General features: G+C 32.9%; 1 protein-coding gene across 2 annotated transcripts; it reads left to right on the forward strand.

Moving 5' to 3' along the window:
• The first annotated feature begins 321 nt into the window (after positions 1 to 321).
• LOC127714827 (sodium-dependent glucose transporter 1B-like) lies at positions 322 to 7,494 on the forward strand. Of its 2 annotated transcripts, none has more exons than XM_052220860.1 (4): positions 322 to 463; positions 2,610 to 2,805; positions 3,723 to 4,014; positions 6,064 to 7,494. In XM_052220860.1, exons 2-4 carry the CDS (start codon positions 2,698 to 2,700, stop codon positions 7,191 to 7,193), a joined length of 1,530 nt encoding a protein of 509 aa, XP_052076820.1. In that variant the 5' UTR covers positions 322 to 463; positions 2,610 to 2,697; the 3' UTR covers positions 7,194 to 7,494. The 2 variants fall into 2 exon arrangements, with proteins under 2 accessions (XP_052076820.1, XP_052076819.1); XM_052220859.1 differs by having other exon boundaries at positions 332 to 463; positions 2,584 to 2,805.
• The last annotated feature ends 13,255 nt before the right edge of the window (positions 7,495 to 20,749 follow it).

Genomic DNA, 20,749 nt, shown 5'->3' on the forward strand with positions numbered 1-20,749 from the left:
GAGACTATTCGATGACGACATTTTATTATGGAAGGCACTAATTTATAGAATACAAAATTATTGTATTTCATTGGTGCTTAGTAATCTTAAATGAATTTAATTTACTACAATACAAACAGATTTTAGGCTTCTTTTGGAAAATGTAATTTAAAGTATAACATTTGTCAAAGAAAGCTTTTTTTAAAGTGTCATTTAAATCAGATTTATTATGCATGTATCTACACCACATAGCTCGCGAAGCGTAACCATTTATAAATAGTTATTCTCATAAATGCATTTGATACGGTGTATTTAGTGTGATGTAATTTAGATTTCATTTAAGAAAATTTATAGAGCAGAGAATTTCTTTTTTAAATAATGTTATATGTTGATTTCGATATTTTTCACTTCAAACGATCACGTAAAAGTTCTTCAGAAATAATATAGGATGTATAGTTCAGTGCCAGGGAAAACAGAATCCAAGGTAAAGTGTTAATCTCTTCTTCACAAAAACTTCGAAATGACAATTAAACTTTATTCAATTAAATCTCGAAGAAATTGAAGGAATCATCTGAAAACATGTGGTTATAAATTTGTAAATGATTGATTTACTTTCAATGTATATATTATTTTTAATGAAGTAATATTTGGTAAATGCATAAACTTTTTCAAATGCCACTCCTAACGTTGGCATGGTATCCCCACCTTTTTCAAAAGCATTGAACTGCAACTGGAAGTTAATTACTAAAATATTTCAAATCTACAATGCAAACCTATCTTACGACTTCTTTGGACTACTGTGATAAATACTGTGTCTGAATTTTTTCTTTTTACTTATTTATGGAGTGACTATACATCGCATAAATTCACGTCAATTGTTTACTTTATACCAACCGACTGTCCCTAGCATAGATAAATGCATTTTCCTTCTTAAAATCTTTTTAAGAAACTTTTATTCTTATGGTACCTACACTATTTTACAGTTAGTGACAAATGTATGTAGACAAAAGCGTTGAAAATAATAAATGATGGGAGGGGGAATTAAGTGGATATTATTTTATAGAAATAAGAAGATGTGGTATGATTGCCAACTCTCCACCAGAGACCAAATGGCGTAGAAGTTATCAACCAAAGGTCACCGTACGGCCTTCAACAATGAGCAAAATCCACGCCGCTTAGACAGCCAAAAATGTCCCGAAATGACAAATGGTAAACAATTCAAATGAGAAAACTAACGACCTGATTCATGTAAAAAAAAACTATAAACGAAAATCAAATATGATAAACAGCAATAAACGACAACCACTGAATTACAGGCTCCTGACTTGGGACAGGCACATTCAGAATGTGGTGTGGTTAAACTAGTTTGCTTGTGACAAAACCTCCCCCTTACATGGGACAGTGATGTAACGGTACAACCGAAGATCAAACTATAAAAACAGTTAAAAAGGGCTTAACTCATTGGATTAAAAAGTCAGACATCAAAACAAATGAAAGATTAAAGATGGTCAAAAAGAATCTACTTGAAAAAGAATCTTATTTTCAAATGCAATACTGATAACTCTTAAAAATCGTGACTATATGACTCATTGTTTGGAATGTGTTTAACTTTATTATTATCATTGGCTGTTCCTGTGTTACACATGCATATCATATTGAATACATGGTGAAATTGTATTGATCATAAGAATGTTTGCGTATACAAAATATTCATTAAAAACTGTGATGTACAACGCACCAAAGCATACGGGAGAAAGTTTTTTTTTAATTTTATGTTTTAACTTAACATTTAGCGGTTACAAATTAAATTTCTCAATTCCAATTTGGAATTTGACCATTTCTCACGTCAAACAAACTTGACTTTTCTAATTTTCTGACTATGGTGTGTATATTTCCCTACTCCTTTGCTATCCTCGTGCCTGTAGTAACGTTTTGGATTTCAGTGAATGTAATATATACATGAATATGATAGTTTGTGGAGGGTTGGGCGCCCACAAACATGTTTAATCCCGTTACTTTCTAATGTTGATATCAAATAGGATAATTTACAACCCAAAATCTAAACATGAAGTGCAATAAAGGATTTGTTGGGGTACGATTGACAAAAATAATATGGGACCTGGTATTGACCAAAGAAGCGTGCACGTGTATACCATTAAATAAAAAATTAATTGTTAAAATATTTTCCAGGAAGTTTCAAAGAACCAAGGATATAGTTTGGTACGCAATCCGATTTTTTCTTATCTCTGGATTTTGTTTGATAAATTGAAATTATGATCCATATGGACTATTTTTCACGTTCTACACTTTCATAGGAATGATAAATAACATATACATTTTACGTGCTTCTGTCCACAATTTAAGCAAGACAACTTAATGGGTAGGATTGAGGGATAAAAACTAGTTGAACATAATCTGTATGCGTTTTGCCAAATCAGGAACTTTGTCGGTATTTTGATTATTATTACAAAGTGTAACCGTGTATCTTAAAAAAACGGGTTTAAGACTGAAAACTATTGAGAAAATCATTTAATTAGTATTTTTATTAGTAACTCTTATGAATCAATATAGTATTTTTATAGTCTGAGTTTATGCTGTTTACAGATTCCGATTTTTTTTCAAATTTAAAGACAATCTACAGAACAAAGAATCTATTCTACTATGTAGTATTATACAATATAAATGGATATGCAAATTTGACGTGAGTCTTTACACGTGATGGAATCAAAGCAGAATGATGACAAGAAACAACCGGAGTGGGAAACATATACTACAACTCAGAAGGTTACAAAAACTGCTGTCTTAGTCTTTACATGGCTAACTATTGTAAGTAGTTCTGTATTACAAGATGTAAGTCAACTGCCGCTAGATAGCTGAGTTACAGAAAAGTCAATATTACATCTAATAAAAAAATACATGCTGATTTTGTGGGAAAAAAACAGTCAAATAATAAATGAGACTATTTCTAAGAAGTCGGACTAAAATGAAAAACCACTTTTGATATGAAATTTAAAGTCTGAGACGTGCATAAGAAATGTAATGTGAAGAGATCAAGTAATTACCAGACCATCTTAAGATATAGACTAATATAATCAAAAGTTAGAACCATTGTGCTTTCGAACTGCATTTATTGGTGCCGAACAATTTATTGCTGAAATTTGTGCGAACAATATTCCAGTAATATTAAAAAAAACAACATATGAGATCATGCGATGACAACCTAACATATAGCTTTTCTTTGAGTCTTAAACTATTATTTAAATGTTAGTATTCGACGAAGACGAAGAACAAACTGAATCATTTATAGGAAAGCAAGGTTCAGAAATGTATTAATCCTCAAAGTTGCCACAGAACTACAACTGAAAACACAGGATAACTTGATTCAAACTTTCAATGAAGGTCTCATATATTGCCGTTTTGGTTGGCACATTTCTTAATTTTGATTTGTTTTAATGCAAATTCTTTTTTAAGCTCAACTAGCTTTTGGGAACTGTTGTAGACGGGGTTATGCATACAATGTAAGGTTAAGAGTGAAATAAAAAGACAAAAAAACAAAGTACCGATCTAAGAGTACTCGCAGCTACTGAAAGACTTTATTTCATTCATAAAAATCTGCAATAAACTAACCGATTCATTGTTCTTCTGGTAATGTGCTCGTTCCAATAATGTATTATACTATATGTCAGGATGACGCTTGACAAAGTTTTTAATGGTAACAAACAATAGTTTTCATTTACTTTCAGGGTTTATTCAATGAAATCACAGGACCAACTCAAAAAGATTTAATTATAAAAACAAATTCAGACTACGAGCTGGTATCCAGAGCTATATCTGGTCAAAGTGTTGGATATTTTATCGGGGCAATCATTGGTGGGCCTCTCATAGACAAATATGAAAAATGGTGTTACGTAACGATAGCCATTTGCCTAGATTGCGCTGCAGTCGCCATATTTGCTGCACCATACGCTACAAACACTAATACCTTATGGGCTTTACTCGCTGTAGCAGCTTCGTTTGAAGGCGTTGTAAATATAGGTAAGTTTAACGCGAATGTCATCATGTTTTGTTGTATCACAACTGGATCATAATAGACCTTTTCAACTATCTACACCTATAGTTGACAACGACACCGACAGGTAAAATGTAAGTGATCGTTTCAAAAGTATTAATGATCAAATATGATTACTAATAGTTAACTGAATTGAAAGACAATAATGTTTGCCTATCTGTATTTACCACAACATTTTTTTTCTTGTTGTAAAGCATTTGTTGATTTAAATTTAAGTGGGTATAAATGAAAGAGAGGTCTTTAACAATTTATATATTTTACTAAACATTTATAAAGTGTTGTTTTCAATTTTTGAGATTCTAGGTTACTTAGTACTTGGAAAAATTGGGAAAATGAATAATATATGTTTATATTCTATTTTACATGCACACGTGTATTTAAAAGGGCGGCACATGTCTGTTTTGGGCCTTGGTTGCCTCCACAATCATGATAATGTCCTTTTTGTTTCATAGTCTTTTAATTTGCTAATTTGATGTTCAACTCAATTCTGTATTCAGCAACAATTTTTACAGAACGTTTACGTATTTCGCATATCCTATTTCCTATTTTGGTTATATTGCTTTATTTAGTTTCATTAGAACAAAATGGACTTTGACAATAATGACAAAAGGAACTGATATTTGACAAGGCATGAATAATCATAAAATGACACACTACAATACATAAAACAGACATTCGTGGTTACCGCATGGTGTGATCTTCAAAACTGTCGGAGGACCATCAACAAACAGCGATATCTATAAGCGATCATAAACCCGACAAAAAATCAAATTTAAGTCCGCAGCATAACATTGTAAACTAAAAATTCTACGGAAAAAATAACTAACATATTCTGGGCTTGGGACAGGCACATAACGTATGACAATGGAGGTTTTACTTATTCAATTGGGTCCAAAACCTCCCTCTATGTTTGGACTGGGTGAAATAAAAAGACCAAAGGAACGAAAAGTAAAAATTAAGAAGAGTAGATAACCAAAGCGTAGATAAACAAAAGGGAAAATCAAGAAAGAATACAAATCCGGGGCAGTCAGGCAACTCGCAGACACTTTATTTGATTTCATCATTTGTGACATAATTAGTTTTTTTTATAAATATAATTTTTATGAACACTTTTCATATAAATTATTTTTATGAAAACTGGTGCAAGAGTAACTGTAACCACAAAATGTTTCCATGTACAAACCTCTCGTCGGTTTGCTTAGTAGTTAAGTTGAAATCTTTCGAATCGTCTAAATCGAACGCGGAGGATTAATTTCCTCCTTTCTCTTCATCTTTCAAGGAATTTGTTTAAGTCGAATTGTGATAGCGCAAAATGAGTCTCAACGGCAAATAAACTACCACCCATTTTGGACATTGGAATGGAAAATGAAAAAAATATTGTGTCACGTGATCAATACTTGGGACTACTGGAATATCACATTACTATAGTGAGCACGAAAATAAACTAAAAAAATTGATTTCCAAAATATGTGGATCCAAACACCAGACAAAATCTAATATTTTTCAATACATGTTATTCCCCATAAAAAAAAGAGAAGCAGTATTTTTTTTTTAGATCTGTATGTTTTTCTTCATTTTAGTGATGTCATATGTATCCCTGCTTGAATTTACGTTTGTCTGATTTCTCTTTCTTATTTTTTTATTTTCATACGTCATCATGGTTATTGATTTTTGAATGTCTTAAATTTGTTGTTTATATTTTTGTTGCTTACTTATTCTATTTATCTATTTGTTTATACGTACATATGTTGTTTATTTGGGATTGGAAGGGCATATGAGCTCAACTTTCAAAATAGGGGGGGGGGGTAATATATTTTGTCGGAGTGGTGGGTAATCCCTTCCCTCCCCTCCTTTATTCCCGCACAACTTTTTGGCAATTTGAATTAAAAATAAAAATAACAAATATTAAGACTTTCATAAAAGGAAATTCTTGTTATAAAAACTTTGTCTATCGATTTATGATTTTCAGTGCTACATCAATAGAACACATGTCTTATGTTTATCCTATTTTGTAGTAGGACAGAGGGTTCTCATACAGCTATGGGACGAAAAAGCAACTGGACCTTTACACCTTCTACACTTCGGATTTGGGATGGGATCAGTACTTGCTCCGCAAATAGCTAATCCATTCTTAGCAGTGTTGGCGCCTTCATCTAAAAATGTTACTTCAACTGTAATGCCAAATGAATCATTCGTACAACAAGTTTTAGTTATACCGATGCAAAACACATCGCACTTTCATCTTACAAATAGTACCAATAAAAATACTAGAGTGGAATATCTAAAAGAATCCAAGATAGAGACCGCCTATTTCATTGTTGCAATCATCATAGCTTCCGTATCGATTGTGTACTATATTTATCAGTTCTGTTCTCGGCATATTATATTAACTCCAGGAATACAAGTTGACGCCAAGGAGAGTAACTTTCGAAAAGTTGTACGATTAATCGATCCCGCAACATGTACAGATGGTAATAGATGGTTTGGTATTCAGATTTTCATTTTGTTATTTTTGTGTTTCTTTAATATTGGTGGTGGTGACGCATTGTATGGAAAGTTTATTAGAAGTTATTCCATAGACAAACATAACTTTTCAGGCGATGACGCATCCCTTATAAATACCGTATACTGGATAAGTTTTGCGGTCGGACGATTTATTGGTATATTTACCGTACGATTCATACCAATTCGTATCTTACTTCCGCTTGAAGTATCTGGAGCTTTATTTACAGGCATTTTGTTGGAAATTTTTGCGGATGAAAACGATTTAGCGTTATGGATTTTAACTATAATGATGGGATTATGTGTTGGACCAATATTTCCTTCTGGCTTAGGTTGGGCTAATGCTCACCTTGAGGTCACTGGAGTAGCAATTACATTTATTGTTATGGGTATGGCTTTGGGTGCCATGTCATACCTTTGGGTGATTGGATATCTCTATCAGCATCATGGTTATGACATGTTTTTTCATCAAATGATATTTTATGGGGCAATTGTTCTTTTCTTTACAATTCTAATGACAATAATTGGGAAAATACAAGGCGGGAGATTTGAAAAGAACGAAAAAGTAATAGAAAGCAAACCTGAAAAGTCAGAATCAAAAGTAAATGTGACGAAGTGTTACAAATTTGATACCAAACTTTAATGGTGAAACTTCTAGTGAAAAGCAACGGAACTGAATGGATTCTATAATGATATTGATTCTGATATTATTAGTTACATAGTGTGCTAGTGGCCTAATACGATATATATGGGGTCAGTAAATTCCATATGGGGTAACGAATTTATCTTAACATGTGGTATTTAGACTAGTGGCATATCAAAGTGATCAATCTTCAATACCGTTAGTATTAAGAACCTTCTTCCATTGGTCTAAACAAAAACAAATGCCAACAATAACAACTTGTTAGATTTAAATGTGTTTTATGAATGTATTTCAATCTTCATCATCAATTTCTTCGTCTGTTGAAACCTTTAAGATTTTTCCTCAACACCGTGTTGTTTTTATAAAGGGACGTAACACCACTACTAACCGTGTATTGAAATAAGCCCCGCCTACTTACCCAATATGGAATATACACGGTCTCCACGCTGTTGCTTTTAACCAATCATATTCCTAGAAATGTATAGGAGGTATGATAAAATAGAAGACACTCGACTTAACCACTCATATTTTTTATCCAAAGAATTGTAAAGTCAAATTATATAGATACACTTTTGAAATTATTAAGGGTTCAAGGTATATATAAGCCACTTAAACATTTTTTTTTAAACATACGCATAAACTATATATATGTTCAAAAATGATGACCACAAAACACACACATATATATACATGTACATTAATATATATTTGTATGAAAAAAATTGAAGAAGTGCACGCCAATGGGACAACAACCCAAAGACACGTTCGATAACTATACACCTAGATGTTAATAGAGCTTTCTTACAATCACACAAAAGCACATACGCTTGACGAATCATACGCAAGACCCGTTTTAATGATCCTTTATCTTGAATTATTCTTAAAATTTGACATATTTATGTAATCTTAATCAATGCTGTCATGCCGGGGACTAAGAAGGTGTTTCGCCTCAATGTTTGTCCAACAAGGACCAAAACACTGCATGCAAAGACATTTGTCAAACTTGATATGCATGCAACATAGGAATTTCGTGATGTACGATGTAAATATATATATATGAAAAAAAAACAGGGCGAAGGAGATAACTTAACATAATTTGCTAAACACAGACTCTTCAGAAAAAAAATCCCTTAAAAAATTGTGCTCAACTGCCCTTCCCTCCCCAAAAAATAAATAAATAAAAGGAATAAAATATTTTTTTCACTCCTTTTCATGAACTAACCTAAGAAAATATCAATGCAAACCCCCCCGCCTCCCCGCAAAAAAAAATTAAAATATAAAATTTTTTTCTTATATTGTTAATTTTGAAACCCAAAAAAATTGTTAGCAGTAAATTAAAACCAAACTAGTATTATTGCTATACATATAAACATTCATGGTTCTACAATCATGCACATTCACGGTTCTACAATCTGTCGATACCTGTATTTTGGCATTGCACAAGGTCATGTTTTTCTCTGACTGTTAATGACGTCTTTACACTAAATCCATTGAATGTTGGATGTGTGTTGACTGATACGTTAGTCTTATTTACATGATTTTTTTTATTAGTTGTTATTGGCTTTGAACTAGCTGTCAGTAACTGCGAGTACTCTCTTATCTGTTTCAACTGATTTTTATAGTTTGTTCATATGTTGTACTCAAATTTATTTAGAATCGGGCGATCTTTTGACAAATGTAAATTTGTCTGCTTATCATATTCAAAACTATTTAAAAAAATCGAAACTGTTTCCAGCAATAGTGTTCAGCTATGAAAGATCTCGAAAAAACTGCAATATGACTTAAACCTTCAGTTGACTCGAGCTCTTTATGGGAATTTTTGGTCTATATGTCGATGTTTCACTACTTTAATAATTAACCTATTAAATTGAAATCTAAAAAGATAAACCGAAACTATAACACTACTATTCTAAAAATCAGAAGCTTAAAAAAATAGAATCGAAACAGCTTAATTTAAGGGAACCAACTTTTTAAAAGAATGACCAAAGGCTGCTTCAAATTATTAATAACATAGTATTTCTTGACAATACAATCTATCATTTAGGTTGCATAATAAATATTACTGAGAAAAGATACACCAATTACTATAAAATAAGGAAATGTGGATGATTACCAGAGACAAACATCCAAAAAAGTCCAAATGTGAAACAGTTAAAAAAAAAAAAAAAAAAAAAAAAAAAAAAATATAACGATCTGATTTATGAAAAACAATAAACGAAAAAAACATATGACAGACAGCAACCAACAACAACAACTGCATAACAGGCGCCTGACTGAGGACATACAGAGTAAAAATCAGCTGGAAATGGCTTGACTCATTAGATCGACACGAAGCACACAGCACAACTAACATAAATACAAAAGACATAGGTACTGATCTAAGAGTATTCGCAGTTACTGACAGCTAGTGTAAAGACGTCATCAGCAATCTGAGAAAAGCTTAACCTTTTTCTATTCCAAAATGTAAGTGCATAACATCGAAAGGGTGAAGGACCATAAGTTACCATCAATGTAAAAATATTACAGCCATATTTAGTAATGTTTTAATTAAAAAAAAAAAAAAAAAAATCAATGTAAGCACCAACAAAAATTATTTTATGTTCGTATTGACCAGTCTTTATTTTTTTAATGTTTATAACAATAGGAAACGAACAATTGTCTATCGTGAACAGATTTATGCCCATGTCCGGCAAATTATGTATTTCGAAAAGTAAATACCTATCTGGTATGGCATGGTATTGGTTGCAAAAATTTGATATTTTTCATTTAAATGCAATATTTTTCATTTAATTGGTATATTTTTTCATTTATATGCAATTTTTTTTCATTTATATGCAATATTTTTTCATTTGTATGGTATATTTTTTCATTTAAATGGTATATTTTTTCATTTATATGCAATATTTTTTATTTTAATGGTATAATTTTTCATTTATATGGTATATTTTTTCATTTAAATGCAATATTTTTTATTCAAATGGTATAATTTTTCATTCAAATGGTATAATTTTTCATTCAAATGGTATAATTTTTCATTCAAATGGTATAATTTTCATTCAAATGCAATAGTTTTTATTCAATTGGTATAAAATGTCATTTGAATGCAATATTTTTTATTCAATTGGTATAGTAGTTTTTTATTTATATGCAATAATTGCATTATGGGAAATTCTTTGACGTCATAAGGTCAAATTTGCAACAACGTTTGTGATTGGTCGGAAATTGTTTGGATGTCTCCCCTTTCTTTCTAAACATGGGTGACCAAGAATTAAAAAACGCGTCAGAATATCGCCCCTCTAACTAAATCTAACGTTCGTGCGAGTCCTGCACTGGCTGTTAATGCCAATAATGGCCAGAACGAGCAAAAAATGCGAGTGACAAGTAATAATAATTAATTTGACACACAACTTGTTCATGGATAGCGCTGAAACAGATGCCTGCGTGCATGGCAAAAACACCTCCAATGAAAACCTTTTCTGAAGAAACTCTCCTACAGTCTACACATTGAAATAAAAAAAATACATAGCTAGCCCCCCTCCCCCTTCTAAGTCCAGATACATGTAATCATGACGTTCTTTAGTGCTATATCATTTTTTACTTTTCTTGATCCTCAGAGACGTTGCAGGAAGGCACATGAAAAAAGAATAAAAAGCATCCAGGACGTTACAATTATTTGGACTAAGCCCCCTCTTTTTAACTACATGTAGAAAAAAAATCACCTTATTACGACAGCAGAACTAGAAACCCACAAGTAGAGACATAAGCTGTTATACTCCGGAACTAATTCTTTAATAAAGACAATTCAGGATAAATTGGAACCAGTTACTAACCCATGTTACAACAATAGTCCTATGACATAGGACTTCACTATATGAGGAGTGAACTTCATATTTAATACTATCTATGATATGTGCTCTCATGTCTTATGCTGCAAATCATTTTACATCTAGGATTCGTTGCTGAGCTTTTTTTTACTGTTCTCGCCTCCGAATCCCTTAAATAGATTTTTTTCAAGCCCCACAGTAGTTAAATAATTACTATATGTCTTTGCATAAATAAGTATGCAGGGCATATTTCAAAACATATTTTATCTTCAGGACTTTTAAATGATTTACTTTTCAATACTGCATTGGGAAGGGGGGTATAAAAGTTTATTTTGTGACACATTATATAATATAATTAGGTATCCAACAAATTAAATGATTGTACGTTTAGCTATTATCTAGACCCGTACACAATGTATATAATTAGACACATTTAACAGGGGCGGATCCAAAACCTCGGTGTCTAGAAGGGGGGGGGGGGGGGGGGGGGGGGGGGGAGTAGGTTCAAATTTAGATATTTGTATAGAGATGTATATATGCGAGTATTGGCAGTAATGGTTATGGTGTGTGTGTGTGAGGGTAGGGGTTTCAGATCAAAGATCGTTTCTATAATTCTATATCTTTTAGTTTTTACCATTTCACTCTATTCTTTATCCTTTGATCTCTATTATATTTGTTCTAAACATGCGTGACATATTTGCCACTGGACATAAGGCAACCAAAAGTCAATCAACGTATTCTGTATATTTCATCATTTCTTTATCATGTTTTCTATAGGTTTGGTCCCGCCCCTTATCCATTTTTTTGCACATTAGGGACGACATCAAAAGTTAAATGTAGGATAAAAAAAAAAATAATTCATATAGTTTTTTTCACTGACCCCCCTACCCCCCCTCTTAATTTAATTTCTTAATTTGGGAAAAATTGATTGACCAATAAGGATATATATAAAATCGATGTTAATTAAACAAAACTTGCAGCAATTTTGACCCCCCCCCCCCCCCAACTATTTGAATTAAGTTTTTTATCCTTCATTGATTTTCTGATGTCGTCCCTTATCCTCTCTATGTAAACCCAATTCATGTCCTGATAAATGGTGACTCATGCATAGCATCATATGTGGTTATTAAAACAAGAAACATATTCATATTATAATAATTAATGTATGCTAGGACTTATAGATAGATGTCCTTAGTCCCAGGTCATGTAATAAAGTAGATCTTATAAAAATACAATAGCATTTTAATTTTGATGATTATATATATGTTTATATATTTAATAATGCCATTTTTTTGGAAAAAAGGTAGGGGCAAGGCGTTTTTAAAACATATCAATGGGACGCGTTTTTTTTTTTTTTTGTTCTTCGGAAGTGAGCCAGAAGAAGTCCATTTCTGTTTTTTTTTGCATTGGGAAGATCTTCTGGCTCTCTTCCACCTCTTCTTTTTTAATAGGTTGACGGCAGAGGCACATAACAAACATGGCGTCGTTTAGTCTAAATGAAATTAATAAATTTATGAATGCAGATATATTAGAATGTGAGCTGTTTTATAAACGTTTTATGGTATGACAGCCTTAGTAGGACATCCCTGTAGGACGATAAGCTGGATAAATATAAGAACTACACGGACAATAACAGTTAAGGGACGATTATTTGATATTCTAGGGAAGGGATTTTGATTGATTGGTGTTTTACGCTACTTTCAACACTATAGGGCTATTCCGTGGTGGTCAGTTTAAATTTATAGATGAAGGATGGGGAAGGGGAGAGGGGGCATTATTATTCATTTCAATCTGTCGCTAATCATGCCTATTTTTCAGCTCTTACCAGGCAACCATATTCATATATGAAATCCTTCTGTCCCCCGACCCAACAAATAAATAAATATCAAATGGGTTTCCTCTAATTTAACACAAGTTTAAATTGATTGGTTGTTTGTTGCTAATTTTAACGCCCAGTGAAAATTATTTCATGCTTGTTCAGGAAAACACGAGTTTAGAAGTCACGTATATAATATAAAAATGAAGAGATGGAATATGATTGCTAATAAGGCAACTATCCACCGGAGTTCAAATATGAAGTGGATGTAAGCAATTATAGATAAGATAAGATAAGAAAAATTTATTTTAATTCGGGTTACATGAAATACTACAAACATGAGCTCTGTAGAGCTTTTTGCCGTCATGTAGACAAATGATTTTTGTAGACAATCGTAAGGCCTTCAACAATGACAAAAACCTGATACTGTAAAGTCGTCTATAAAAGGCCCTACATTAAAAGTGTGACTGACAATTCAAACGAAAAAACTAACAGCCTAATTATACATAACAAAACAATTTACAAAATATCAAATATGAGTCGAGACAGGAACCAACGACAACCATTAAACTACAGGCTCCATCCCTGGGACAGGCAAATAAAGAATATGGCAGGGTGGATATAAAAAGGAAGATGTGGTATGATTGCAGATGAGACAACTCTCCACAAGAGATCAAATGACACAGAAATCAACAGCTATAAGTCACCGTACGGCCTTCGACAATAAGCAAAGCCTACACCGCATAGTCAGCTATAATAGGCCCCGAAATCAAAAATGTAAAACAATGCAATCGAGAAAACTAACGGCCGAATTAATGTACAAACAAATATGTATAACAAAGCAACAAACGGCAACCACTGAGTTACAGGCTCCTGACTTGGGACAAGCACATACATACAGAATGTGGCGGGGTTAAACATGTTAGCGGGATCCCAATCCTCCCCCTAATCTGGGACAGCGGTGTAACAGTACAACAACATGTTTATGAGCAACCCATCCCGAAGCTGGGACAGTGGTGTAACGGTACAATAAAATAACAACCTGCACAAATCAGCAAATTACTCAAAAGATCGATAGGAGACACACACAAAAACTAACATTAAGACAATAGACACAAAGCACCGACATAAGAGTATTTGCAATTACTGGAAGTTTGCTCAAACCTAATTACAACTGGTACTGAAATAAATCTTGTTCTCCCAGACCGAGTTATCAATCAGTACACAACGCGCGGCAAAGGATTTATTAAAAAAAGAAAACAGTCTGAGAAACGTCTGGTTTACGTTGAATATACATATAAGAAGATGTGGTATGAGTGCCGATGAGACAACTCTCCATCAAAGTCATAATTTGTAAATGTAAACCATTAAAGGTCAACGTACGGTCTTCAACACGGAGCCTTGGCTCAAACCGAACAGCAAGCTATAAAGGGCCCCCAAAAATTAGTAGTGTAAAACCATTCAAACGGGAAAACCAACGGTGTCTAATCTATTTAAAAACCCGATATACTTGCATATAAATCCATATACAATGAAACGGTTTTTGAAAAGTGGACCGAACGTTTTGACCATCGAAATTTTGCAATAGAAATACTAGTTATGACCACAAGATTTTAACAGCCAGTGCAGGACTCGCACGAACGTTAGATTTAGTTAGAGGGGCGATATTCTGACGCGTTTTTTAATTCTTGGTCACCCATGTTTAGAAAGAAAGGGGAGAAATCCAAACAATTTCCGACCAATCACAAACGTTGTTGCAAATTTGACCTTATGACGTCAAAGAATTTCCCATAATGCAATTATTGCATATAAATAAAAAACTACTATACCAATTGAATAAAAAATATTGCATTCAAATGACATTTTATACCAATTGAATAAAAACTATTGCATTTGAATGAAAATCATACCATTTGAATGAAAAATTATACCATTTGAATGAAAAATTATACCATTTGAATGAAAAATTATACCATTTGAATAAAAAATATTGCATTTAAATGAAAAAATATACCATATAAATGAAAAATTATACCATTAAAATAAAAAATATTGCATATAAATGAAAAAATATACCATTTAAATGAAAAAATATACCATACAAATGAAAAAATATTGCATATAAATGAAAAAATATTGCATATAAATGAAAAAATATACCAATTAAATGAAAAATATTGCATTTAAATGAAAAATATCAAATTTTTGCAACCAATACCATGCCATAATCTGGTTGAAGTAAGAAACACTAACTATGATGAAGATAGCGATGTTTAAGTTTTCATTTGTCTGATAAGACAATGATCATATGACAGACGAAAAGTTCGTTACGCAACGCATCTGTTTGAAGCATGCAGGTCCTCTCTCCTGAAATAAAAAGCTCTAAACAAAAAGTTCAGGTCGCCGACGCCGCCATCGGTTTGTAATCTCTATGTCTCGCATTCTGTGAATTGCGTTACAGGCGAGACAAAAACCTGCCTTTTGGCCATATTGATTTTGTCATCAGTAAATGTAAATCAAAATCAAACTAAATATCATTTTTATATACATATGTACATTCATGGCTCTGTCAATACCTGTATCTTGGCATTGTACAAGGTCATGTTTTTTTCTCTGACTGTTAATGACGTCTTTACACTAAATCAAATGGACGTTGGATGTGTACTGATTGATATTTTAGTGTTAGATGCGTGATTTTTTTATTAGATGTTATTGGCTTTGAACTAGCTGTTAGTAACTGCGAGTACTGTCAGATCTGTACTAAGTGTCTTTTTGTTGTGGGGATGTAAAAGTACCCTTCCACGTTTACTCTATGTTTTTGTTAGATGTATTTCTGTTTTGTATCCATCTGACGAGTTTAGCCTTTTTTGACTAATTTTTATAGTTTGTCTTATGTTTTACTGTTACACCACTGTCCCAGGTTAGGGGGAAGGTTTGCGCCTTCAAACTACTTTAAACCCCGCCACATTCTATATGTGCCTGTCCCAAGTCAGAAACCTGTAAATAAGTGGTGGTTGTTGTTTGTTGCTTTTTATCATATTTGTTTTTCGTTTATTGTTTTGTATAGTGTGTTCTTGTGTTGTGCTGTTGTACCAGTGTCCGAGGTTATGGGGAGAGTTTGGCGCCATTTAACTAGTTTAACCCCGCCACAATCTATATGTGCCTGTTCCAAGTCAGGAGCCTGTAATTCATTGGTTGTCGTTTGTTGCTGTATGTCATGTTTGTTTTTCTTTCATTGTTTTTTTACATAAATCAGGCCGTTGGTTTTCTCGTTTGAATTGTTTTACATCTTCTTATTTCTATATTCAAACTAACAGAAGGCAATGACATTTTATAAGCTTCTACTAGCTTTGACAATTGTTTTATGTTCTATGTAAATGTTTGTGAAATACATCGATGCTGTACAGGATCCTATCCCTTTAGATAGTATTTAAGTATATGTAAATGTCTCAGCTAATTTGACTTTCTGTTAAATAAGTCATATAATTGTGTAGGATGGAGGTATTAACCGGTTCCTACATGCTTTCATAACTTTGACCCACTTTTTTCACCGTTTGCAGTCTTTTGCATTTCTATAAAGCAAATATATACCAAGAACTGCTAATTCAATCCATTCTGCGTTAATAATACACAAGGTTTAGAACAAAGTACAAATGTATGTGCTTCAACACTCACCAAAAGAAAATTAGATAGTACCTAGAAATTGAAAACACCTGTCAAAAGACGGGGAAAACAACTTTTTTTACACCTTATAAATGTTTAAAAAAACACCTCTAGGTTCACTTGTAGCGAAACTAATACACGGTATACCAATTCCAAATTTTCAAATTATAAGGTCGATGTTATTTAAAAGCTGCATCAATTCTCAATGTGCACCCAATAGGTACAACTGTCAATCTCGAATCATATTCGGCAACATGAATATTAAATTAGTCCTAAATGTAGAAACTATAGGGATAATCCTTTGAATCATTCGAATCAATTTTACTCTTAACGCCTTTATGTAGGGATGACAAGCTATCTAAATGTGACTATGTTATCCTCAAATTTTAGCTTCAACCCTTGACCCAAATTAGAAAAAAAACGTGACTACTGCACACAACGACGATATCGATATTTCGACGAGTCTTTGTCTCCTTTTTCCTATGATATAAACTACAGCCTTGTATTATTCTGTTAACCCTAATAGATCAAACTCATTGACTGGGGACCCTACTATAAACGACAATAGTCATATTACTAGGAATTTTAAAAAAAAACATGGTACATAATCAGCATTTCACAAAAAGGTAGGACACGCGCTTATTGATACTAACTGTTTATAAATTATAATTTGAATAATAGGAATAAATATCCGTTATGATGAACACAGTTATAATATTGATATAAAAAACTCTGAATAATAATATTGGACATGGTTCTATTTTTAAAAGTTGACCTAGCTAAACCAGATGTGTTTTTAAAGGGCAGAAGACGTTAGACCATGTAGAACAACGATGTAAAAACTTTGGAGTGACTTCATGTTTGTAAAAACTCAATTTCCGAGGAATTTGAATGTGAGAAAAAAGTCACATTTGGTATCCCAAAAAATGTAACCACATATGTGAAAATGTCTCAGCTTCGTACCAAACCCTCATCAAGTTGACGATATGGGCAGAGGAATTAAGTCATATTCTACTATTTATAGACTACGTGAAATGAATGGCGCATATTGACACAGTTAGAACACATGGAACATTTTTATGATTAGTCGTGACTACAGATGTAGTGTGTTTTCGTTCTGACTTTTCATGATAACACTGTTCACAAAAGTTTTAATTTTGCACCGATACATGTACGGTTTAAAAATTTGTAGATTTCTTAAAAAAGGGGGAGATGATATAAAAGGGCAATCGAAAATAACAGCGCAGAAAAATGGACATCACCGACGGAAAACAAGTACTGTCGAGCAGCAGTTCATAACATACAACAAAGAATATTTGTGCTTTAAAATCACTGTCCCTGGTTAAAAGAGAGTTAAGCGAGCACACATATGCTAAACCCGCCATTTTGTTTATGTACATGTCCGAAGTCTGTAAATCGGTGAAAGTGGTTGACTGCTGTCTTGTATATTTTTTTTTATCGTGACTTGTTATGTCATTAATGAGGCGTTGATTTTTCTCGTATGAACTGTTTCACTTTTTGTCATGTCTTTTTAATAGCTAGCTATACGGTATGAGTTTGGCTCGTTATTAAAGGCTGCTGTACGATGACCAATAGTTGCTAAGATCCACATCATTAGCTCATTATTGAAAGTCGAACGGTGACCATTAGTTGGTTACATCCACGTCATTAGAACTATGATCGATACTTGTCTCACTGAAAATCATTCCACATCTCCTGTTTTTTTTTTAAAGCTTGAGCAATACGAATCCAACAATAATAGTTGAGAACTCTGTGCACTTATCCCTCCCTTTTCTGACAGAGCAATAGCATCTTTAAGAATTCAGTTTAACTTTACATTATTATTCAAAATTAGTTCAGAATTGTTAACTTGTCGTGAGCTACATGACCAATGCCATGATTGAGTGGAAAAGGTTTGCAATGCTTCCCAAAATGCATGCGTTCCCTTATGCTTTCTTTGTTAATTTTTTGAGTGTATAGATCAGAAAACAAACCTGAAAAATTATATAACAACATTTAAAAGACCGAAAAATATTTTCAAAGATGTTAGGTTCTTTTATATTTATTTTAGTTGTGGTATTTGACTACAGTAATAATTTCACAGATATTTAGATTTTTTCCCTCTATATTTTAGTTATGGTATTTGACTACAGCCAGAGAAATACGACGTGACTATGGTTGTTTTGATTACAGTGGTAACCTTGATATACAGGTTCAATCGTGTCACCAGATGAGAGGTAACCAAGCATGGGAGTTTAGAGAGGTATTATCTTCTTTTTTTTATTTTTTGGTTTCAACCCTTTCCGATTAATTTAGATTACATTAAAGCTATTCTGTTATTAACGATACAATTGTTTTATTTTAATTGGGTTGCTGAAAGAATGACGTATATCCAACGTTAACACCACTTACTATCATAAGTAAACTTGTCGAACTTCTCCGCTAAGAACACACCATTAATGAGAGAGAGCAAATGCTGGTCGGCTCGGAATTAAAATTATATGTCTTTTCTCGCTGTGTTGGAGACCCATTGGTGGCCGTCGGCTGTTTTCTGCTGTTTGATCGGGTTGTTGTTTCTTTGACACATTCCCCATTTCCATTCTCAATTTTATCTTGTTTTGTGATATGTCTTTCTGCAGACTGTTGCAATGTGAACTAGCTCATTTAAATCCGGCTAAATATAAAGCAGGGTATATATTCATATCGCACAAACCTGTTCTAGGATTGAATATGCATTTTGTTGGTCAATTAATGTACGTTTAACAATCATCATCATTGTCGTCCTCCTGCACCTCCTCACCCTCCTCCTTATCGTCATCATCTTTTTCTATAAACAATGACGTTGTGAACCTACTAATAAGGTAGTAGGAGTAAGATGAAATTCAAACATCGCAAAAATAATTGATAGAGAGAACATGTCTGCTAATTGTAAGAATATAATAGTGTAACGTTATTTCTCTAATTTGTTCACTATTTCACATTTCCCAACTGATTGTGAAAAAATTGTTCTCCTCACTAGTGAAATATCTGTTCTCGGCAAATGATTGGTCGAAATTTAATTATGACGTCAAATTTTCTTGGTTTCTTCTGAATTTCCTATTGTGACGTCATGGAAAAAGGCGATTATGCCTGATGACGTCACATATAAAGAACAAAATCTTTCAGAAGGAAGGATAAAAATCATTAGAGAAACAGATTCCACCACTATAACTCGTGTATTACGATATTTTTCCACTCTCAACAGTTCAATTTTAATTATTTAAAAAGCTCGGCAAGCCTCGCGCTTTAAATATTAAAATTTAACTGTCTCGAGTGGAGAAATATCGTAACACACTTGTTGCTGTGGTGGAATCTATATTTCTAGTTGGATAAAAGTTTTAGGGTTTTCTATCACATACTATCTTTAAACAAACAATGCACCAACTTAAAGCATAACGATAAAGATGTTTGACTTTCAGTTTATCTCTAATCACAAAATACACTGTGCATGTTGAGAATCTTAATACTTTATATCTTAAATGTTATGTTTGCTTTACAAAATTATGTTTTGTTTTTTTTTAAATTCTATTTGTCTTTTGTTTAGGATAATACACTGTTTCACGTGCTGTCAAAGAAGTGCCTTGAAATATCACAAGATGGACAAAAGTTATTTATGAACACTTGCTTAGGAACAGATTATCAAATTTGGAAGTCGAACAGGAGAAGACCGAAAGGGGCAACCAGGAACTGGAATTCAAGAGATTAATTTCCTTGAATAACATGTTAAATTCTGCTTAAGGATGTACTTAGGTCAGGTTTAGGAATGTTTGTCAGATGTTCGAACTCCTTGGGTTTTTTCCTGCGATAAAGGGTGAAATTGTTTGCCCCATAACACCCATTGTTTTTTCATGTAAGACTTAAATAGCTTATAAAAGGCCATTTACTAATATTTAAGCAGATTCTAGATTTTTTCTTTCGATTTGAGACCCAAATAACACCAATGAAACGATAAGGTAAAAATCCGAATCATCTTTTCCCGTCATTTAAAAAACAAGAGATATCTCGAGAAGGAGCTTCATAACCTATTTAAAACTTTTTAATTTATCTTATTCCTTAATGCCTAGGTCACAATTTACGGATTTGACGCTGGATTAGCTACGGTTACGATCCGGCATCGTTCGTGGCAATCTGTATTAGTCCGTGGATTTCCGTATTGTAGTCGTAGTTATACGTAGTAGTACTTGTATATCCTTGACAATTTTTGAACATGCGCA

This window comes from Mytilus californianus, unplaced genomic scaffold (genome assembly GCF_021869535.1).
Source record: "Mytilus californianus isolate M0D057914Y unplaced genomic scaffold, xbMytCali1.0.p SCAF_9, whole genome shotgun sequence".
NCBI lineage: Eukaryota > Metazoa > Mollusca > Bivalvia > Mytilida > Mytilidae > Mytilus > Mytilus californianus.